We start from the raw sequence: 24,468 nt of genomic DNA, 5'->3' as shown, positions 1-24,468 counted from the left end.
GATCAGTGACCCTTGAATCAAAAAAATTGAAAAGCCAAAAAAAGAATGAAGGTAATGAGTATTGAAGACCCAAAATTTCGAAAGGTTTTGATTACATAAGGCCAATATAATTTTTTGCTGGGGGTAGAAAATCCTTACATCTTTTGAGTAGCTGTCTCTTTAGTATACACCCCCAAAACATAATTTCCTTCATTAAAATAAAACAAATATATATCAATGTTCTGGCAAACAAACAGAACACAGCAGGATAGCCTATATACTGAATGGGTTGTATCTTACTTAGAATGAAAATTTTGTAAATTCTGATAAAAAATCTGACAACTGTTACTTATGGGATATTGAAATATAGAGTACAGATATAATTGATTAATGATTTAAGTCACTTCACTACTGTTTGATAAAGTCTGAAGTGTGTGTTGTCATACATGATAAGGGAAGCAACTTAATGGGAAAAGGGAGAAAACTCAATTATATTTATTTAAATTACAAATGTTTAATTTATCACAGTTTTGAGTGTGTACATGTATAAAAGGGACGCACAATAAGGAGAAAAGAGAGATTAATCAAATATACAAATGATAGTTACACGGTAAAAAATAATATTGGAACAATTTACTGTTTCAATATTTTTAGATTAGTAAACTTATTAGAATAGTAACCTGTACATATTTCCCTCAAACTTTTCAACCATCTTATGTAAAATTATCAAAATAAATTCTGGCATATTATTTTTCAAATGAAGAACACAAGATTTGGTGTAAATAATAATGAAGTTGAGTCTTTTATACATAATACAAACTAATGTGTGAAAGTGTGTAAAGAGAGATAACTCTTGCATACCTCAGCATTCTGTTTCTCTTCAGCCTACAACAAAAATTCAAAACATAATATGTTAATCAATTCCTTAATTCTCACATTGAAATTTCAAAAGTGTCAAAAGTGTTCAATACTTTACTCACAGTATAAGGATAAATATATTCAATTCTGTCTTGGTATTAATATTCAGAGTGGTTTGAATTGGTACTTTCAGAAGTATTCAGGTCAAACCATTCATTCTCTTAAAAATTGGTAGATAATAAGCAACTTTTATGAGCTGTTTTCTAGTTGAAAACAAGTCCCTGTTTAACAATTTTATATCGTAATGAAAAATGGAAAGGTGTGTAAAATTTAAGATTAGCATATCTTATAACCATATGTCCCAGCTTGTCCTAGTTTACATATATGTTCTTTTGAAGGATTTGGATGTTGGTCAGGTCTATTACACTTGGATATTATGTTGATATCTGTTATGTGTTGTAGGTTATGTAGGTAGGGACACATTTTTTTTAATGTGATACTTTAAGCTTCAATATCTTTTTTTTAGAAATTTACAGTTGTTATTTTTCATAGTTTGTTATATTACGCAACAAGTTCTTAGATATATAGAAAAAGAATAATATGGTGTATTAATTCACAACATAAAATCCTTATATTTGACAAGACCAGAAGCAAAGAAACTGCTTTCATTGCTGTTCGGTCATCATAAGTTCATAGTGACACTGTAATAATGACTTACTGTTGAGTAGTGTGAGGAAGCACTGGACACCAAAGATAGATTGGATCCATGGACTGAAATGATAAAGTCACAGTAATAAACAATAGTCATGACAAAAAAGTATACATGCATTAGGGTAAAAATAATGCCAAGGGTATCTGAAACACTACTGTGGATTCAAGAGGGGCTAACCACAAATTAAACATTCAACAAAGTATTAATTATCTTTAGGCTTCTATGCAAACTTTGGCAAAATCACCAAATCAAGTATCTATGAAAATACAATTTTGCCTTAATTCACAAAAATGTGTACCTGACAGAAAAAATCCACAGTATATGGTTTTCTTTAAACCCTTTAATAAATTGCAGTCTTTGAAATTTGGAACTCCAATTTAGTGTTTCCACCTAGCTCAATATTTCAATCCCTCAAGCCCCTCAGCAAATTACGCACCTCGAAATTAAGGAATTTTAAACTGCATTTTCTAAATTCTATAATTATTAAACATTAACTAAGGAACAACGTTGGATGAGCAAATTTCAGAATAAAAAGGCATTGTGTTATTTTTATCTATAGAACCAGTCTTAAATATTTATAAAGAATTCTTGCCATTTCATCATTTTTTTGATAATTTTATGCATTTTTTTTCTATCATACTTAAAATGGAATTTATAAATTTTGAACAATAGTAAAATAGTTTTCCTATACAAATTTCCCTTTTATAATCCATTAAGCATTAAAGTTTAATAGTAAAATTATATTTAGCTCTATACAGTGAAATTTTTTAATATTTTCAGTCCCAAAATATAAACAGTTGTTTTAAATATGAATTGACAAAACAACATATAGTCCACAACAGAATCAGTGTTTTCCCAGATAATAAAAAATTAAAAAAAACACAGGACATATTAGAAAAGAATGGTAGCCCTCAAAATTCAAATAAAAGAAAATCATATTCACAAAGAAATTTATTTTGTAAAACAATTTTGATGTTAGAAATATTACCTGATGGTTTTTGAGAAAAGGCTATTCAAAGGGAAATTATTTATATTTTTTAAATATAATTAACATACATTCTATACATTTTTATATTTCTGTCTACATGATCTTCTTTTTGATTCATCTTGGAAAGTTTAACAGACACTTAAAATAAATCCTTTCAGGAAAACACTGACTGAGAAATCTGACGCCGACTTACCCGAGGTGTAGTCATAGTCAGAAAAAGAATAATCCAAAGTCGCTGATTTTGTTAGACCTGTTTAATAAAAATAACTTGAAGTGATCCAGTTTTTAATCTTAATGTAGGTTACAGTGACCTTAAAATGTTATCTATAAATCTACTTCTATGTCTACTTCATGCAAATGTTCTATGGTTAAAAATAGTAAATTAAATATCATTCCAGATTCATTTTTTTTTTATTTTTTTTAATTCAAGTGAAACTGATTGATAAATCACTAATTAATCACCAATGGACAGATTCTTCATCAATTTTTCCCAAATCATTTCTGAGATAAAAGTATATTTCTAACCTTGTCCTTGTTTCAAGAAAACAATCATTACATTTTAGGAAGGGGAATAACTAGTATTTTAGAGTCAAACATGTTTTTTTTAAGGTTAAATCTATTTAATTCAACCCTTAACAGAACATTTTTTTCTAACTAAAAGTTTCAATTATGAATATACAAATTAATGCCACCAACAGTTTTAATGCAGAAAGTTCAAATGTTTCTTTTTTCATTATATGCATGTCAATTAACATTAAATTGATCCATAATAGCTGGGACTTCTTAGAGATTGTTTCATTGGTTAAATAAAAGATTCTATGACTTGTCAAAAATGAAACATTATATAATGTTATAAAGACAGTTGAATAGCAGTACTCTAAGGTCGATCAATTCCAATATTTGTTACATGACACAATGACAAATTGCTGTGATCTGCTGCACAGTTCATGATCGTAACCCTGTTTAACTATTACATAAGACCATTTTTGATTACTTAAGATTTCCTTCTTCGTAACGTGTAAACTTAGTTCATCAATTTTTCATGTAAGATAGAATGTCACTTTCTGATTAAATTTTATTGATTGTGGGAATCTCCATCTTTGAAAACTCGACCTATTTTATAGTAATGTTTGATTGAGTCATATAAACAAATAAACCTTAGAAAATATAAAAGGATTTCAGATGAGCTATAATATCCTAGTTTCCAACATTTTTACAGTTATATACAGTAAATGAATATTAAGGGCAGAGGAAAATTATCTTTTTGAGTCTTAAACTTAAAGTAAATATTTTTCCAGTCAAAGAAATAATGTGTTTGGTCATATAACATACTACAAGCAGATTTGTGCATAAAAAATAAATGCAAATAGAGTTAAACATGCAGAAAAACTTAAGTAAATTACAGGTATGGTACAAACAAAATAGACATGAATTTCTCTGAAAAAGTTCAGTTCAAAATGTTACCCAGTTTAAATTAGAGTTATCTCCCCTACACTGTAACAGAACACAATATGTAAATAGTCTTAAAAAATATCAAATTTAATATTTTTTGAATATTGTAAAGTGACAACAAATGACAAAAAAATAGTGATTTTGAGTTCTTTCCCTTACAAGTAAAATGTCAAATTAATTTGACAACAATCTTCTTGCATTTTGTAGAATTATCTTAAATCCCTAAAGGAAAATCAAATGATCCCATCTAATTATAATTAAATTTAAACTTGTAAGCAATAAATAATTCACATTTGTCAGCATGGTGTAATTTAAATCTATAATAATGAGTGCAGAATCAAATTGCACTGATCTTACACAAATTTTCTTGCCAAAGTAAGATGTAATCTAATTTTATCAAGAGCTAGTTAAATAATTACCAGCTAATGAAATTGAATCATACATATATTTCCACGAGTTTCTACGTTTTTATATGAAATTTGAATTTATTTTGTGCAATACTTGTAATTCAATTTTTCCAATGATATTTGCAAACTTGAAACAAAAGTATCCTGTAGGGAAAAAACTCTAAACGATTTAAAATAATATTTGATATGGTATGAAAAACCATGGTGTTCCCCAATTCATAAACATTTTGAACTGTTTTTTCAGGGACCCAGTTCTCTGTGACAACTTACGACTGCCATCTTCATCTCGATTGATCTTAGATAGCGCCAAGCTACCATAAGGAGGAAGACTGGTCTGAGTATTGGATCGCACCATGTTTTGTGGCATACCAGGACTGGAGAAGGCACTAGGGCTACCATAAGCAGTCATGGGATACGTGAAGCGTGAGGACGAACTATTGCTAGGTGTAGGAGAGGAAGGAGGCTGAGGACTAGGAATTTGTGAAAATGAGGCTTCGTGATCAGACATATATTGCTGTGCACTGGCATACGCCGAATCTGAGTGAGTAGATTTGACGCTATTGGACCGTGACAGTCCCATACCATTTCCAGGCAAACTGTCTCTGGATAGGATTCGTGCACTAGCACCACTTAAAGCACGAGCTTGTTGAATCTGTGCTTGGATACTAGAAGCATGCGATGATATGGAATCCATACTCTCAGTTTCAGACAGATGGGACGGAACATGCCCCATAGGGGCATTAACATTCCCATTAGCACTTTTCAGCCATATACCATGGTTAGAGTTTCTAGGACTACCGTATTCCATAGCAACATAATTCCCGCTACCATTGGTGAAATTTTTACCGTATGTAGCATGAGGATTAGATATAATAGTACTAGAACACATATTTCCATTTTCACCTTGTGGGGGTCCTTTCACTATTCCGTTCCCGAATCCCTTTTTAGTTCGTCCAAGTGTATTAGATTTATATATTTCACTATCAGTCTGTGCAGAATTTGAGGATTTTAAACTTGACATGCTGCCTTTCTTTCTCCTCTCTAAAGTTGATGCCCCATATCCGTCAGGTCCCATATCTGTTTTCACTGGTGTCGTACAACGTAGAGCCTGAGCACTCCCTGGTCGAGGTATGCCATGTGCATTTTCATTGCGGTTACCATTGGCATCTATTGTATGTCTAGCCAATCTACTCCCAACAGTTGAACTCTTACTGACCTCCTCACCTTTGCCACTTCCAGCCGAGGATGTACTTGTATTACTTGTTGGTCTTCGGTAACCATATATGCCCTGACCTATTGACCCACCAGAACCAGGACGTCCCTGTTGCATTCGTCTCATACTAGATTCTAGCAGATGAGATTGGTCTGTGTTTGTTTCAGAGTCCCGTTTATTGGATGTTTCACTATTTGCATAATCGTCACTATGTCTGCGGTAATGATGTATTTCTGGCTGACTGACGTTTGACAATTTTCTCAGTTGATTTGCCTGATTAGTCCGCCATGAGTGTAACTGTTCATAATTATTATAAAGATATGCATAATCAGCAGGATCACTGCTTAGCAGTCTATTAGTTTGAGGTAGTGAGTATTTACGCCAACCAGAAATCGGTCCACTTTCACCACCGTAGTCAGAGCCCATAAAAGCACTAGTTCCGAGGTTCGGTGCCCTTTTAACAGGAAACTGTCCTTGTTGTCGTACATCTTTCTGAGGAGCTCTTTTCAGACTATGATAAGGGTTGGTATCACTTTGTGATGATCCTCCAGTTAAATTTCCATCATCTGTACTAATCTCGTTGACAGCATCACTGATCTCACCGCTACTGATGGAACTGCTGTCATCAAAACTGAAAAATACAAGATATATCTCATTTAAATAAAATTCTTTACAGCATGAATTAATAGTTGAGAAAAGTTTCACACTTTTAAAAGTTATTATACACATATTGGAAATACAACTTATTTTTTTATCATGCTTAATTGTTGGTTACTAGAATTCACCAAGTTATTTATCACACAATTGTAAACCAAGCATATTATTCAGTGTACGTTTTACTAAAATCTTTTTTTCACAAATAGGTATAATCTCCTTGTTTTAAGGGAAGATGTCACAGCTGAAACTAAGAAGATCGAAAACGTTCACCTGAAACAGGACAAGCAGACAGACAAACAAAAAAATTAATGCAGACTGCAAAACATAATGCAGATAGATGGGGCATTTAAAGGTCAAACACTCCATTATAAACAGTAGACTGTTCATATTCATTGCAGCACCATGGGTTTTCTTACTTTGTTAGGAAATAATTATATAAATCAGCCATTATACACTCAAGTTTCATCAACACTATTAATCTTATTGTTGAAAAGGAAACTAAAACATCAGTAGGGTCTATTTTCAAACAAAATTAATTAATGTTACATCATCACACATTTCCTTTAACAAAGAGAACAAATAAAAGGGAAGTAATTCTAACAGTCTTCATGATTTATTCACACAATAGGACAGCATATCAAAAGACAAGATCATTTACTGCTAATATGATGGGAAACTTTTTGATGTTGCAGTTGCTTAGCAACATATTAAAATATCTGCAGAAGATCTATCAGTTTTCCTGTATATTAACACAAGAATCCAGAAAAGCTCCCTCCAAGGATACGATAGACTGTCAGATATCACTAAGATTTCATTAATCATATTTATGTAGATAATACAAAACTTCAATTGTATGATCACAACAACGACAAATCCTTTGTTTTCCGATTTTTTTGCAATTTTTCAATTAACTGCATGCAAGTTTTTATGAGCTCTGCTTAAAAATTAATATTTTGTGCAATTGTAATTAATATTATAATTAACTAAACTTAAGTATTTTTAATTAAAACAGCTTCTTTGATGATAAATGTATATACTGCAACGTCATACAACACTTGATTAACACATTAATGGTTTCTACTGCAAATCTCAAGAAAACAGAGGTAATTTCTCATGACGTGTTGATATAGATTTAATAAATTATATGGGATTTCCAACTTAACTATTTTTATTCAGAAAATAATGAAATTAAAGTCTTATTAATTGCTAACTTTCTTGCTTCATGAGCAGTGAAAAATATTTCATGTATTTTCAGGATGATATTGAGTCACCCAGACCTTTATTTTGAAATTTACTATCTAATTTTATTCCACAAAATAGTCATTTGCTTTATTTCTTTTATGACTATAAAAATAATAATTTTGGAAACATTTAAAGTCTTTTTCACTTAAAAGTTTCTGCAAAAACTCAATTATTTCATTAAGTCTTTATTAAATGGAAAGGTAAAAACAAAACTAAAAACAAATGACAAAATTACCTCAACTTTTTACGTGCTGCAGTCTCCACAATAAACTTCATGTTTATTCCATTAACCTTTAACCTCACACACAAATCTTATCAATTTGACAATGAACTCATTATTAAGTTAATAACACATTAAAAGTGAATTATCTTTTGTTGTTATTTGTTTAAATATCATAATTCATCATTAAAACATTTGTTAATTTACACTTCTTTGAAAAACAACTGCTCCTAGGCAAATTCTTTGAAAAACAACTGCTCTCAGGCAAAATCCTGTATGTTTGTTACTGGAAACATGACCTGGCTCTTGTTTTAGAAATTGAAACATAAGAACTGTATCCTCAGGGAAAGGATTGTTCCTGATTTAAAATGAGATTTTTACTTTTTGATGTTGTAATTTAGGTAAACAAGATAAATTACTTCTTCAACAGTATACTCTTTCTAGACAATTAATTGGCAATATAAAAATAAGGTTTGGTATTTTCAAATTCCTTCAGGTTCACTTTGTAAGTGGCAGAATGAAAAAGATGTAAATTCAAAGAGTGGAAGATGCATTTTTTTCCCCTAAAGGGTTTGCACATACAAGAGTCCCCATTCTTTACTTTATATATTTATCCATTTACATTTTTAAGTTTTCAAATTGATAACAAAAACTCTTAATCAGCCTCTTAGTATCTCTTAAAATAAACTTCTTTCAACTAGTTTCTAGCAAGGATAGATAGAAGTTTTAAATGTCCCTGACATCTTATAATGGATAGATTGCATTGAAGACCATTGGTGGGCTTGCAGGGGCGGATCCAGCCATTTTAAAAAGGGGGTTCCCAACCCAGGACAAAAAGGAGGGGATGGTTCCAACTATATGTCCCCATTCAAATGCATTGATTGTCTAAAAAAAAAAGGGGGTGTTCCAGAGGTCCCCCCCTCTGGATCCGCCATTGGCTTGGGATGTTTTCTGCTATGTTATTGGGTTGAAGGTATTTGAAACATTTTTCATTTCCATTTCTTATTAAATTTAATATTTCATACATACATATTTATCATTAACAAAATGTAACTTTATGTAAACAAGTTAACACTGATAAAAGAAATAGACATCCTTAATCAAATTAGTTTATCACAGGTAAACAAACTTAAGGTGGTACCCAACACCCTCACCAAAATTAATTTGGCTCGTTTAATTTTCATAAAATTTTGACAAAGTATTTTCTTTGACCCTTTGACAAAAATATCAAAATTTCAAAAAATTTGAACCAACCATTTCATCAGAAAAAATACACTGGTTACATAGCAGCTTGACAAACACTAATTTTAATCATTGAGAAGCTTAATATTCCCTTTACAACACAAGGTAATTAAAACGTTTAACTGATTTTACAGAGTTATCTCCCTGTAGTGTTAGGTACAACCTTAGGTGTACTCTATAAAGCCATTAATTAGGTTGAGGTGTGTTTGATTATTGAGAAATGTCAAAATCTTATCAAACAAACGATAAGTCAGATTTATTGTGTAGAAAACTGAATGTTAAGAGAAAGAACTGGTACATGAGGGTGAAAACATCAAAGAAAAAGATGGCATCCTCTGTCAGCTCCTATCTTACAGTGAATGATAAACTATCAGTATTCAGCTGCAGGGATTTTCTTCACTTTTAAAGTTTTGCTGTAAAACTAACAAAACCAATGATGTTCATTAAAAGTCTTAAATATGTATTACCATAAAATATAGATTTACTAAAATTAAGAGATTTTAAAATAGAGCTGACTTAAACAGAGGGTCAAAGTAATTATAAATTTGATTGTGTCAAATTTTGCTATGGCAATTTAACTTAACTTTTCACAAGAAAATAACTTGTATAATAAGTATGCCTTATTCTTTTTGAATCAATAAAAAGTAAGAAAAAAGGAAGGAAAACCCAAGAAGAAAATGAACCTATTCAATGCTGTCATTGTATTACACAAACTGTTTTTTATTATTGCATAAGTTGCAATTGTATAATTTTTATAAATAAAATCAAGTTTTAAATTTTGTTAGCCTAATTTTTATGCGGCATAATGTTCAACAAATCTTATAATAAATGCATGCAAAAATATCTGAATTTAAACCAAGATGTCCTTAAATGAAATTGGATATCGTGCATTTAAATGCTTTTCAATAGCATATGGTAATTTAAGAGACCCCCCTCCTAAACGACAATGTTTCATTCTGCATTGACAATAATATCTAGGTGTGGTAATAATAAGATCATGACACCCATTCCTGACAATAATATCTAGGTGTTGTAATAATATCATGACACCCATTCCTGACAATAATATCTAGGTGTTGTAATAATATCATGACACCCATTCCTGACAATAATATCTAGGTGTTGTAATAATATCATGACACCCATTCCTGACAATAATATCTAGGTGTTGTAATAATATCATGACACCCATTCCTGACAATAATATCTAGGTGTTGTAATAATAAGATCATGACACCCATTCCTGCTAGCATGAATTCAAAGTGTATATAATACATACAGTATGATCTTCTTCTCATCCAATTTATAGAGTTGTGATTCACAAATATATCTGATTTATGAATTTTGATAAAATATAATTTATTTCTTTTTAAAATTTTAAAGCTTTCCCAACAAATTAAAAGATCATTTCAGATAAGCACCTGCAGAAATCGATGCAACGATAAAAGCACAAAGCAAATTCATTAACCTTTTTTTTTTATAGAAAACATGTAAATCTGTATGTTATTTTAAAGGCCATAACTTACTTATAATGAAAATAATCCAAGTTTTAAAATCTAATTTTGTTTACTGTAAACCTGTCAAATACAAAACTTTGGAAATAAAATTTTCTTTGTAAATTTCTTGGAACAAAGAAAGATTTTTAAGACCCCCAGACTTAATCACTCTTTACTCAGGGGGCATTGTATTATATAACAATTAATGCTAGTTAACAGATGCCCCATTGTAATTCTAAAATCAATCCTGTCATTATTATGTAACACAAAAAACATCTTCTGTTAATCCAAGATGTCTTCCAAATCCGTCTGCTAGGACTTCAGCTTCCCAAAGGTAACATATTTGTTCTGCAGATGTAACGCACAGGAAATAAACTTGTCAAAAAATACAAATGTAATGCAAAGTAAAATGGGAGGTCTAAATCAAGCTGACATTGTTTGAAATTTACTTGCTTTTATTAGGGTAAGTGGAAACAGTTTATTTCTTTCTTGCATTTAGACTCCTAATGCAGAAATGTCTAATTTCTTACAGATATGATGTTAATGTTAGAAGTAGAAATGAAATAGTCTAAGACAATGTGTTTCAATTATTACACTAAAATCTTATGGATTTTTTAGGTTTATATATTCGGAAATCATTTTTGTCCTTTAAGAAGTTTATATCATCTTGGTTTTATATTCATGAGTCACAGAGTGTCACCTTCACAAAAGAATTCATTTTTTTGTATTTAAGAACTTATAAATTATAAGTGCAGAATATTGACACGATCCAACATCTATTTGGACCCCATAAGTTTTAAAAGACAAACTCTACATAAAATTCTGTGATAAATTTTCATTTTGTTTATACACTCAATTTCAAGGTATCCAGTAACTTTAGGAGTAAATTCAATTGTACCTAGACCTAGATTCTTTTAAACTTTTACTATAAATCTATGATACAAGTTTAACAGTTTGGATGCATTCACCAATATTGTAAATGATGAGCCCAGACAGATTTCTGTAAGTTGAGGACTCACCGGTATTGTAAATGATGAGCCCAGACAGATTTCTGTAAGTTGAGGACTCACCGGTATTGTAAATGATGAGCCTAGACAGATTTCTGTAAGTTGAGGACTCACTGGTATTGTAAATGATGAGCCCAGACAGATTTCTGTAAGTTGAGGACTCACTGGTATTGTAAATGATGAGCCTAGACAGATTTCTGTAAGTTGAGGACTCACCGGTATTGTAAATGATGAGCACAGACAGATTTCTGTAAGTTGAGGACTCACTGGTATTGTAAATGATGAGCCCAGACAGATTTCTGTAAGTTGAGGACTCATAAATTCCCCCTTTAGCATGAACCCTGGTTATTTCTTACAAAATCATGAACAACTTATGACATTGTATCGAGAGATTTAGATCATAGTGACACATAATTGAAGACAAAATTCAAGTTTATCTAATTGATGCCAGCGTTTATTACTATACCATCACTGAAGGTCAATTTTCTACATTTCTTTATAAAAAAGATGAGAGAAAAAAAACAGATTCTTCAATTACCCTCCCCCTTTTTTTATTTACATAAATTTATAGCATACAAATTCTTACCCAGAAGAGGATGATGTATTCCAGTAAGAAGGCCCATACTGTTCCCCGTCACTTTTGGAACCCTCATTTGTACCCCTTCGTGGCCTCCGTGAACGTGAATCAAACGATGTTCGAAGAAATGCACCATTAGTTCTCATTATGGATACAATTTTTTTTATGTCAACAAGACTTAAACAGCTGATTCATTAAACAGATAAATTAATAATTCCGACAGAATAATCACATTAAAATTATTAAAATTTAGATTCCACAGAAAAAATCTTTTTTGTAACATCCAATAAGAATTGCAATTTATTGTAATTACTGAATGCTTGATAAATAATTTAGATTCCCATGCAATCTTGTGCTGTATAATCTATGCATGAAGACTTTTATCACAGGGTTAATAGCAATGCTGACAAACAAACATGATAGTCTTTCAGTAGACCAACAAAGGGAGATAATTATGGATGAACAATTACTTTTTAAACATATGAGTCATCAAAGTCTGACAAAATTAATTTTTCCTAAATTAAATTAAAACAGAAAAAGCATCAACATTTTTTGAGGTGAGAAGATGTATTTTAATGGCTTCTTATATATATACGTTTCCTGTGTATATTGATTGTATGTATTTCTGTCTGATTGTGAAAGAGTACAGATTCTATGTATTGATCCAAAGCATCTTGTCAGATCTTGTATCCATAACATCTTTTTATGCTAAGGTCATGATTAATATATCACTCCCATTTCAAACCTTTAACAACCAGTCTGACCTATTAACCAATGGGGAAATCAAATCAGTTTTTTTATTGTTTCATTGACATTCATTAAGATTTCAACCATATTTAACCGCCAGATAAAACATCAAATGTAAATTTCTTTAAAAAAAAATCCATCAATAAAATCTTAACTAAAAGGTCATTTTCAATCTATTTTTGTATCACGTAAATATTTTATTCATGCAACCAAACTGGCACTGACTCATACATTAAAGTTTCAACTTATGTTTTCACTGTAATTGACAAAATTGGAATCGCTTATATATTTTATTTCATGCCTTTAAAGGGAATTCAAAGTCACAACATTAATGCAAGAGCTTTAGGGATCTCCAGAGATTTGAATTTGTAACATACACATTATTTAAGTATTGATTGAAAATGATTCAAAGCTACTCAGCTAATTGCATTTTGAGTTTTAAAAAAAAAAATCCACAGTGAAAAATCTTTTTCCATCTTTCCTCTACATTGTACTTGTTAGGTGTTTAATTGTGCTTCAGAGCAATCTGATTCACAGCCCACTCTTATCTTATTTGTACAGTTTGTTCTTTATGTTGTGCTAATATACCTCTGTCTCAGGTTAGGGGTAGGGTAGAGGGCTTGTAAACATGGTTTAACCTGCCACATTTTATATATACATGGCCAAAGTCAGGAGCCTATAATTCAGTGGTTGTAGTTGGTTGGTGTCTGGCCAAAGTCAGGAGCCTATAATTCAGTGGTTGTAGGTGGTTTATATATACATGGCCAAAGTCAGGAGCCTATAATTCAGTGGTTGTAGTTGGTTTATATATACCTGGCCAAAGTCAGGAGCCTATAATTCAGTGGTTGTAGGTGGTTTATATATACCTGGCCAAAGTCAGGAGCCTATAATTCAGTGGTTGTAGGTGGTTTATATATACCTGGCCAAAGTCAGGAGCCTATAATTCAGTGGTTGTAGTTGGTTTATATATACATGGCCAAAGTCAGGAGCCTATAATTCAGTGGTTGTAGTTGGTTTATATATACATGGCCAAAGTCAGGAGCCTATAATTCAGTGGTTGTAGGTGGTTTATATATACCTGGCCAAAGTCAGGAGCCTATAATTCAGTGGTTGTAGGTAGTTTATATATACCTGGCCAAAGTCAGGAGCCTATAATTCAGTGGTTGTAGTTGGTTGGTGTCTGTTCTGTTTTTTTCTTCATAAATCAGACTGTTAGGTTTGCAATAGTGTTACTTTTTTTAATGTCTGGGTCTTTTATAGCTTACTTCACATTATGGATTCTGCTCATTGTTGAAGGGTGTAATATAATGAACTAGTATGAACATGCACGTGCCGTACATCCATTTCCTTTGGTCTGTGGGATAAAGTTGTTTCATTGGAAATCATACTACAAGTACATCTCTTTACTTTTATCAGTGTATGGTTTGTCACGGGCACTGATTATCTTATCAAACCTTTACAGTTTGCTCCATCCAGGATTGAAAAGAAAAGAGTTTTTGAAGACATGTTTATTTTGATGGAATCCATGAGGTAATTTTTAAGGGCTCAGCTCTAACCATAAGTCATAACCCTTACCGTACCCTATTCCTAAACACCTAAGGAAGCCTAAATCTGGAGTCCACAGTCCTCTAAAGTAAATGAGGGCCACTTAACATAATGGAGGACAGTACGGCCTTACACCTCTTCTAAACTTGAACCTGACCTCCCCCAAAAAAAATAAAAAATAACTTTATAGAGGAATTTTTCGAAGACATTTATTAATTGCCTATCAAGTGTTATACAATATACATAATTACATTAAAAGATCAAAGTACTTGTTTACCAATTAAATCATACTCCATTACTACATTATGATGCTTTTTAACTTGCTGAAAAGGAGCCAAGAATAGTAGGACAAGGTGCCAAAATTACATGAAAAACTTCCCTGTCAGCCTTGACGAAAATCCATTCAACACATGTGTCTAATGGTGGTTAAATTATCAAGAAATACCATAAGTCTTTGTTAATTATTGATTTTTATGATATTTTCTTAAAACACATCCTCAAATATTTATTTCCAGCATCTGTTTCTTACATTATATTGCTCATTAAAGTACCTCATTAATTTTTACTTTTGCCACAAAATACTTCACTAATTTCTCTTCCCTTTGGAATGTTTGACCCAGGCCCCAAAATGTGTAGGTCCCTGATCTGGAAATTTCTGAAGTTTAAGTCTTGACCTTTTGCAGTCTTAATTTCAAAACCTAAAGTCCATTCAAATGGATGAATTCAAATGGATGATCCTAGATGTGCCATTTGAATCACTAAAACAAGTCCATATGAATTTAAAATTGTGACAATGCATGAGTCGCAGCCTCCTTTTTTTAACTGAAATTAAAATTTGCAGTTTATTTTTTTAAGGAAGCCATATTTTCTCCAAACATTAACTACAGTTTACAACTTGTTCATAACTTTGCATTTTCTTTGAGTAATGGCCCTTTATGCCAATTTCAAATGTACAATTCCATTATTTAATCAAGATTTTATAAATGTATTAAAAGCTTGCAAAATAAAACAACTGATGATTAAAACGTAAAATGTTCCATTCAAGAAAATTTGGGTGACAAACAATTTTACCAAAAAAAACAGCATTATTGCATGTTTAAAGTGCCAATGTCAAGTTTAAAAACTTTTTACAACAATTTAGTCATGCAATGCAATCAACAGTATATATAAACTGAATTAAAAATTCTCCTTACTACACATTTTCAGATGACATTAAATAGAGAAATAATTACCAATTTACATTACAAAATAATACTATGCAAATCTGTAGCAAATTTAGTTCAAACTGTTCGAGTCGTAAAGAAACTTTATTTTTTAGCCATGCTTCTTTTGGGGCTTGAAAAGAACAGTTTGACCAATCAATACCTGAGTAACTTCAATCTAAAAATGAAAAAAATCTTTTTTAACTATTAAATTAAACTCTTGTCCTACCTTGTACACTATGAGTTAACCTTTCAATGATTTCGTCAGGATTCCTGCTGACTTGTTATGCAGGAAACATTAATGTACAAGACAGATATAAACATATCATCATTCACAGGCGATGTTATCATAACATTAATTAATTTGTCACAATTAATTACCAAATGTTTTGCTTTCAATTAATTTGGCCAAGGGAGATAATCACATTATTTTTCTTTACTTTTGCTATTTTAGTTGTAATCCTTTTAATCCTTGAACACTGACACATTTAAGATTGAGATACTTCAGGATGACTTTGCTCCTCTACTTTTTGAATTTTTGTCAGATTTTCGGAATCCTCTGGTTTTTATCCATGTATTAAAATTTAAAAAATTTGCCAACTAACCCCTACTTTTCTTTTCATATTTTTATTACATATTATTTGAAAAGCCATATTTCAAAATCTTATGAAATCCTAGTTATTTTTTCATAGTTTTTTAAACAAAAAATAGGCCAATGTTAAGTGAAAGAAAAATCTAGAGAGAATTATTTCCCGCCAAATTTTCAACGGCTTATATCTCGAAAACAAGCACATGGACCCTCCATTTTTTTCTGCTTTTTTAGTTTCTTTATCTATATACTTTCAATTCATAACGGTCTTTTAAAAAGCTTGTTATTTTCAAACAGAGAAGCGAACATCCTTAAGATGTGGTAAATATCTTTTTTTTTTATTCTAAACACTTCAAAACTGTTCAATGTAAATGGGAAAAAAACCCAACAAAACAAATGAAACTAAACATTATATCCGCACTAACATTTTCTATGTTCAGTGGATCATTAAAATAGGGTAAAAACTCTTTCGCACTAAAATTAGAAAGATCATACCATAGGGAACATGTGTACTAAGTTTCAAGTTGATTGGACTTCAACTTCATCAAAAACTACCTCGACAAAATTTTTTAACCTGAAGCAGGACTTTTGACCAAAGGACGAACAGACAAACTAACAGACGAACAAACAAACCGATGGACGCACAGACAAGAAAACATAATGCCCAAAAATGGGACATAAAAACAAAAACTTTACAACAGGGGAAAAATCAAAAATAACGATATGTCATTCATCAATCAAAGTAATTCCCATTAAAAAAGTCCAATAACTTTGCACCCATTATTTTAGACTTTAATGATTATAATTTTCCATCTGGAACAGATAATTTGTAAAACTAAAGAATTTCAGACCCCTGGTGACCATAGCAATTGTAAAATGTATTAAACATGTCTATACTGACTTGAATAAATTCTATGATTTTCCAATAAAATTGAATAAATTCATTCAGGAAACTTAATAGAAAAGCCCAATTGTCTATTTGGTTTGATTTTACACGTAATAGCGCCATTTTATAGATATTTATGAGAAACTGTAGCACTTTATAAAATTTATAGGAAAGCTTAGACGCAGGTACTGAATCAATAAGAGAATGAGTAATCCAAACTCTATTGAACGTTGATTTACGATCGTCATATCAATTATTCCTACCCAACACCCAGCAGCCGTCAACCAGACAAGATCCAACACGATTTCACAAGGTTTTCTATTCTAAAATGAACACTTTTATACCAAGCATATTGTTGAAAGTGTGTAGTAGCTATAAATTATTCAGGACTGAATTTCCATTGGGATGTTTCAGTTCTCCAATAAAAATACAAAATTTTCAAACTGCTTTTCAATAAAATTGATGATAGATTTTCAGATATTTTTTTTATCAAACTTAATAATAATATCTTAAAACAGGGACAGATTTAGCCATAATCGCCCATTTTCGAAAGGGGGGTTGCGACACTGTAAAAATTATTGAACAACAGAAGGTGGAACATGAAAAATATCCAAAATGTAAACTGTACAAAAACTCTATTGATCTTTCATATGCTTGGTTTTTAATATTTTTTATTTTCTTTGAAGTTTTGAATTCCTAAGTAAATTTTCTAAAATAACAACTACAAATTGATAATTTTCAATGAGCAACCTCATATTGCCATCTCCATAACAAACAACCCATGGCAAATAGCTGCAACAAATGACCTTGTTGTATAGCTTAGCACTAAAACTTAATGAAAGGCAATCAGAAATGACACTGAACTTTATATAACACCACATTATAATGCAGAAACATCTGATAAAACATTAATATGTCCATAAACTACCCATAATTCATCTGGACAATGGCTACTGGACACCAATAATGTTGTCAACAATAAAGACGGCATATCATAGATGATATCACGACATATTTAAATAATTACAAATATTTACAGACTGCTCTTTTAGTTTTAATTAATTTTAACCAAAGGTTAGATAACTCCTTTAGAGTATTGTCAAAGGGAGATAACTGGAGAAGGGAATTTTCATAGAGGATGATAACTCCATGATGGCATTTTTCAAAGCTTAGGATTCTAGCTCAATTTAAAATATAACTGGCTGATGTTGATGGGTCTAATGTTTAGGTACCTAATTCTGAGTTTCTGTATTAAAACAACCTAAAAGTGTGTTTAAATAACAACTATCAGTATAAGTAATCTATGAGATAATGGGCCGTGTAATTACCTTTGTTTACATCACTTCCTTGGTAACACTGGGATTTAACTATTTCAAAACATAACCAACTTTATTTTTCTGCTAATTAACTTTTGTTCTTATATTTTTTAAGATGCTGATGTTTGCACCTACTCAACTTTTCATATTTTTGTTGTATTTCATTGTGCAGCAAGAAAAACAAAGGTAGCATATTTTAAAGCATTAAACTTATTAACTTGAATTATTATACTATTATAATAGTCCCAGTTATCATACATGTAAAACTTGCAAAGATGGTATTAAAAAAAACAAAATATGAATATTGGGTATATCTTTCTTTAAAAATACAAGAGTTTGTCTTTAAATATGACAGGTACTTCAAACAGTCACCAAACTGCTGCCCCAAAGATTTCAACATGGTAAAATTTGACAAATAAAACATTGATAAAGGATTTATCAACTGTTAATTTAATAACTGATAATTAAAATCGTTTATTTTGGCACCTCTATTTTGTCAAGATATTGCTTTTAATGGGTAGAATAATTGGAAGGTATGAGGATACAAGCTCTTGCTTATTTGTACACCAGTAATTATAGCATACAGTTGCATCATACACAAACACTTTACTTAAAGCTGCTTTAACTTATTTCATTCTCAAGTGTACAAGTCATAATATCTAAATTTAATTTAATTTTGCCATGAATCTAAAATTGGTTTAATTTTTCAATTACTAAACATTCTTATACTTTTATCTTTCTTTTAATGAACAACACAGAAGCACAAATACAAAAGAAAATAAATAATGTTTTGGATAATTAATAATCTGGAAACGCTTATGTTTTGTTGTTCAAGGAATGTCCATTAATTGTAAGAGTTTCATCTACAAGATGGTAAAATCATTCAACAAATTATCTGTATCACTTCTCTTAAGAGGTTTCTGTCATTAACTCAACAGAATATGTTCATACCAGAAATTTACATTTGTTTTTATACTGATTTTTTGCTGAAACATATAACTTGTATAATCAACTATTACAGAAGTCATGCAAAAATAATTAGGGTTACTTCCCTTCCACCATATTTCACCAGGTTCATGCCAGATATTTTTTTTTAATTTCATGCACATAATTCGCCACCTTCTATTTTTTACTGTTATTTTATAGGATATACGATCTAAGCTTAAACCAATTGTAGGGACTAAGCAACCTTAGGTAAAACTATACATCAGAAACAGTTCAATTCACAATCTAATCAAGTTCTACTTTTCAAATTACCAGGTGATGAGGTGTTGTATGTCCACCCAGAGAATCAGAGTGGACATGGAACAACTGACATTGTGAGGATATCTATTAACTGGCCAGTGGTCAGTCAATTCAATTTTAATTCTAATACAGGCCCATTTGAGCAAGAAAAATATTTGTTTAAGTATTTAAAAAAACAAATAGTCAAAGACATGTTGAATGAATTCATGAGCTAACATGGCTAAAGGTTTGGAGACATAAGATGAAGATTTGTATGCCTCATAATTTTGAAAGAAGTTATCAATTAAACTGAACATGAACAAAACCACTTTATAACAAATATCTTATGAATGTCTAGATGAATATTTTCTGCTGTATACTTAGCAAAATATATATTTAATATGTTTAATTTTGAACTTTATACCACATTAATCCCTTACACCAAGCAGGGTAAACAAGGTATTATACCATCTTTCCACCAAGGATATGTGTAACAAAATGAAAGTTTACCGAACAGATCTGGGTACAGATTGCCTCCTTTTCATCTGAAACTTTTTGTGATGTTGTCTAACAGAAGAATATCATAATCTCATTAACTTAATATAGTTTTCAAATCATGTAATTTGAGTTAAGAGTTATTCCCCTTTGCTGTAATTTGAGTTATCCCCCTTAGCTGTAATTTGAGTTATCCCCCTGTGCTGTAATTTGAGTTATCCCCCTGTGCTGTAATTTGAGTTAAGAGTTATCCACTTTGCTGTAATTTGAGTTAAGAGTTATCCCCCTGTGCTGTAATTTGGGTTAAGAGTTATCCCCTTTGCTGTAATCTGAGAAAGGTAAAATGAGCAAGTTCCTTCAATAAATCATGATAAATCAACAAATTTTAACTGTTCATTTGTAAACGTTGAAAAATGTTTTTTATGAACATTTTATAAATCATCAATACTAATCCAAATATGTCATTGAAGGGAAGATAACTCTAACTTGATTTTACATCACAGAAAATCTATCTATCATCCAAATGGAAGTAAATTTCAATCAATCATCTTCCAGTATAAACATTAAACACTATTATAAATAAATATTTACATAATTAACATAAAGTTACATTTGTTTTGTCTAGCCCACATGGGAATCCTGATTGTAAATAGCTGTTAAGTGTGAAATATTATGTAAATAATTCTACTGTTGTTTGAAATTTGTGATTGATAGTTTCTATAAAGTTGATAACTTGTCTATTTTCACACTTTTAGCATTGTTTATTATTGATAAGCCAACTATTTTAATATGTTCTTAACTAAACTACATCTTTATGATCTTGCATCAATTTTGTCTTTTTTACACCTGTCTACATTGACCAGCCTGCCCATGTTTCTAAAGTTTATTGAAAAGAAATACTAATGGAAAACAGATTTATTTTTACAATGTCAGTCAATCTACTACTTATAGACCTAAAAACAAATATTTTTAAAATGTAAGATAAAGCTTTTAGTGTTGTTATTAACTGACCCGTATATTTTGTGCTTGACAGAGAACTAGCAAATATTATTTCACCGATTTTTCAAAACCTTTGGTTTGACCACGCTCTTTTATAGTCTTATTTCATGAATAAAATCAGAGACATTAAATAATAGATTATTCTAAAGCTTCCCTTCTTACTTTTATATTTTCATGTCGGGTTGGTTGTTGCTTTCTTTGTTTTTTTTGTTAACTTTTAAGGTCAAAGTTCAATAAAATATAAAATAGAATACCTATCATCGTCAATCATCCCATTATTTTTCTGCATAGATTCTTTAACAGCTTGCATCCCTTCTCTGAACCTCTGCTGTAGGCGTCTAGCATACAGGGAAGCGCCACCTTCACTCATATATCCACAATTCATTTCATCCACTTTGTTTTGACTTCCTTTTAGTATATCCCCATCTGACATATATCCAGAGATGTAATCAAAGCTTTCATAATCAGAACTATAATCTCCGTCAAATGAACTATTTAATCCACTAGATGGCGTTTTTCTTATTGGACCAGAATAAAATTTCCCATGATCCATTAGAGGACGATTCATACCTAGCCGGCTTGTGCTAGCGAAGTAAGTGGCAGTAGGTGTAGCATAGCCAGGATTGTGAAAGATTTTTCCTGGTGGAGTAGTGTATCCACGTAAATACCCTGTCCCATATGGCATTGCTCTTAATATCGGCTGCATTGGTTTAATATCCATTGCTTCACCAGAATCGTCTACAAACGTTGTATCTTTTTCAGAAAAAGTAGTCTCTTTTGAACTTTTTTCTTTGTCTTTATTCACAGTTTTTGTCCTTACTTCAGAATCAAATGTCGTTTCAACTTTTTCACCATGTCTCGGTTGAACGATTGCCACATTGTTTGCAGATTTATTTATCGGTTGTTGAGGCTGTAACACTTTCAATCCTAGCCTCGGTGAATTTGTAGCACTTATACTTCCAACATCAGAGCCTGAGTCTGACGGACGATATATAACACTTTCCGTTGACGAGTTACTATTATTACCACTAGGTCCACTATGACTAGATGATGAGGACGTAGAATCACTTTTATGGCCTGATATTGATGATTGTCCAGATGGAGAACCAGGACTCTCGTTTTTAGCACCATCTTTTTTGGTTTGTGGCACAGAGTTATTACTATGATCTTTCATTGACGGTGTGTTACTCCTAGGTGGCGGTTCTGTCTTTGGAAGAGGTGGAGGTAATGCACGGTTTATTATTCCTGATTGTGTATTGAGATCAGATATGCCAGTCATGGCATGCATTTGAGTATTAGCCACCGAACACGTTGGTTTAACAACATTGACTGTCTGTTGTAAGTTTCCTTCTTTATTAACTGAAGGCTTTTGAATACCACTTTGATATCCAGACATTTTAGAACTACTTTTTGAATATTGGCCATCACCAACTCGGTCTATTTTCCCGTCAGAATAGTCAATTTCTGTGTATCTACCTTTCATTTGTAACATCTTGTCTGAATCTTGCACACTTGCTTTTGAGTGGTCACTTATTGTTTCATAATGTTGTTTTGAATGTGACCCTACAGATGGTGACCCATATGCACTTAATCCTGAATGTTTTGTAGATGGCACTCCTGACACTGATGGCGATGTAGCTGCAGATGACGACTGAGAATGACTTTTGGATTTCTCATCTTTACTACGAGATTTTCCTGGTTTTGGAATGCTTGTTGGTGTTCGTATCCCTGTACTTGTTGGCGTTGATGAAGTGGATTTCGATGATTTAGATGCTGACTTTGATGGGATGAGAGTTCCAATTTTTGTCCCTTTTTGTCCTGATTTTAAGTCTGTTTTACTTGATGATTTTTTAACTCCAGATCCATGATCGGAAGATGAATAATGTTTCTCATTCTGAGCCAAGGGCAAAGTAGATGGATGCTCCTTCTTGTTGACGGTTTTTCCAAGGGACTTTGTTTTTGGTGGAAGTTTGGGACTTTCTGATTCTGGTGAAAAACTTATAGCACCAGGATCAGTTGAACTTGAACTTCTTGCACTAGCAGTACTTGATCTGGTATCTGTACTGATTCGTGAATCCCTATCACTACTAAGAGCTAAGGATGAGGAACTTGTGCTCGCAGTACTACCAGTACTTGTTTTTGATGTGCTTTTAGGAACTCCACTTTTGCCCTTGGATTTGTCCTTGGAGTTGAAAAATTTAAATTTATCCAACATAGAGTTTTTATTTTGTGGTGTCGTTTTCTGTGAAGTACTTTTGTTTGAAGCAGTTGAACTTGTTGAGGTGGTACTTCCTGTACTGACCACTCTTGGCTGTTTTTCTCCAGATGGTCTCGGTGTTGTCAAGGAGCGACCCCCAGGAGTAGGAATACCAGATCCGGGAACAGCAGGTGATGTAGCTCGGGAAGATGGATGACTGCTTTTAACAGTATTCAAAGAAGAACCTGAAAAAAAAATCAAGAATTTTAATGACTAATATTTTGTCAACACTTGGTTCATGAGTTTGAACCCTACGAAAACATGTTTTAATTTTATTTTAATTAACAAAGATTTCCAGTTTTTCTGAAAAAGGTTGAATCCTTCTCTCAGTGTACTCTTCTAAATCATAGTCTCTACCAAATTGTACATTTTCTGCACTATCAACAAAAAAAATACAAACACCACTTCATCAATGAGGTGATTTTAAGTCTCAACTAAATTGTACATTTTTTGTACATTTTTTCTGCACTATTGAGGTAAAAGTCAGTCCCTTTAAATTCGTCAGTCAGATCAAATAGGATTCTTATTCTTTAATCAAACATGCAAATATTTACATAACTTTACTTTTCTAAACAGGCATATAACCAAATGACATAGTAAATGATTTTTATTGAAAAGTACAATGAGGTCAACAGGTAAAAACTGATTAGTTTTCAGGTATGTAGTTAAATATTGTCTCAGGTAAAAAACAAACAACACAGTTAATCTGTTTAGTCATTTAATAATTGTCTTTATGCTATTTTAGTCTTCACAGGGAAATATTACTTTGCAGTGTCTTTTTTACTTTTCCATCCTTGTCGTTCTATGGACCTGGTATTCTAATACCAAAACAAGAGTGTCAAATATTTTTTTTATATGTGCTATTGTCAATGATTGTTGTCCAATGAACATAAACATTTTTAACTTATCTACAATACAATGTCTTATATGGTTCTATTAGTAACCGACCTATTTGCAAAGCTTTGTATATAAATTTTTTTACTGTGTGTAATTTAAATCCAGGCAAAAGTTAGTAAATGAAATATTTTTGAAAACACTGTACTGATGAAAAAATGCATTTTGTCCAAATATTGTTGAAATATTAGTAAATATACAGAAACATTGATCTTTTTCACAGTATATTTCTAAATTTCTAATTGCTGCATGTTTCCTGAGTCA

At 31.5% G+C, this 24,468-nt stretch overlaps 1 protein-coding gene across 30 annotated transcripts in view; it reads right to left on the bottom strand.

Annotated features, from left to right (window-relative positions):
• The window catches only part of LOC139492042 (neuron navigator 2-like), a 322,278-nt gene that overhangs the window by 80,157 nt on the left and 217,653 nt on the right, over positions 1-24,468 (bottom strand). For 14 of the 30 annotated variants that reach the window (XM_071280132.1, XM_071280120.1, XM_071280111.1 and 11 more), the window contains 6 exons: positions 21,308-23,495; positions 20,070-20,126; positions 4,667-6,240; positions 2,731-2,787; positions 1,556-1,608; positions 841-864 (listed from right to left, as the gene is read on the bottom strand). In XM_071280132.1, coding sequence (XP_071136233.1) covers positions 841-864; positions 1,556-1,608; positions 2,731-2,787; positions 4,667-6,240; positions 20,070-20,126; positions 21,308-23,495 — 3,953 coding nt within the window. The remainder of the gene's footprint in view (positions 1-840; positions 865-1,555; positions 1,609-2,730; positions 2,788-4,666; positions 6,241-20,069; positions 20,127-21,307; positions 23,496-24,468) is intronic. The other 16 variants (XM_071280137.1, XM_071280113.1, XM_071280121.1 and 13 more) reach the window with 5 other exon arrangements.

This window comes from Mytilus edulis, chromosome 10, assembly GCF_963676685.1.
Source record: "Mytilus edulis chromosome 10, xbMytEdul2.2, whole genome shotgun sequence".
In the NCBI taxonomy this organism is placed as follows: Eukaryota; Metazoa; Mollusca; class Bivalvia; order Mytilida; family Mytilidae; genus Mytilus; species Mytilus edulis.
This window is presented reverse-complemented; position numbering and strand designations above follow the sequence as displayed.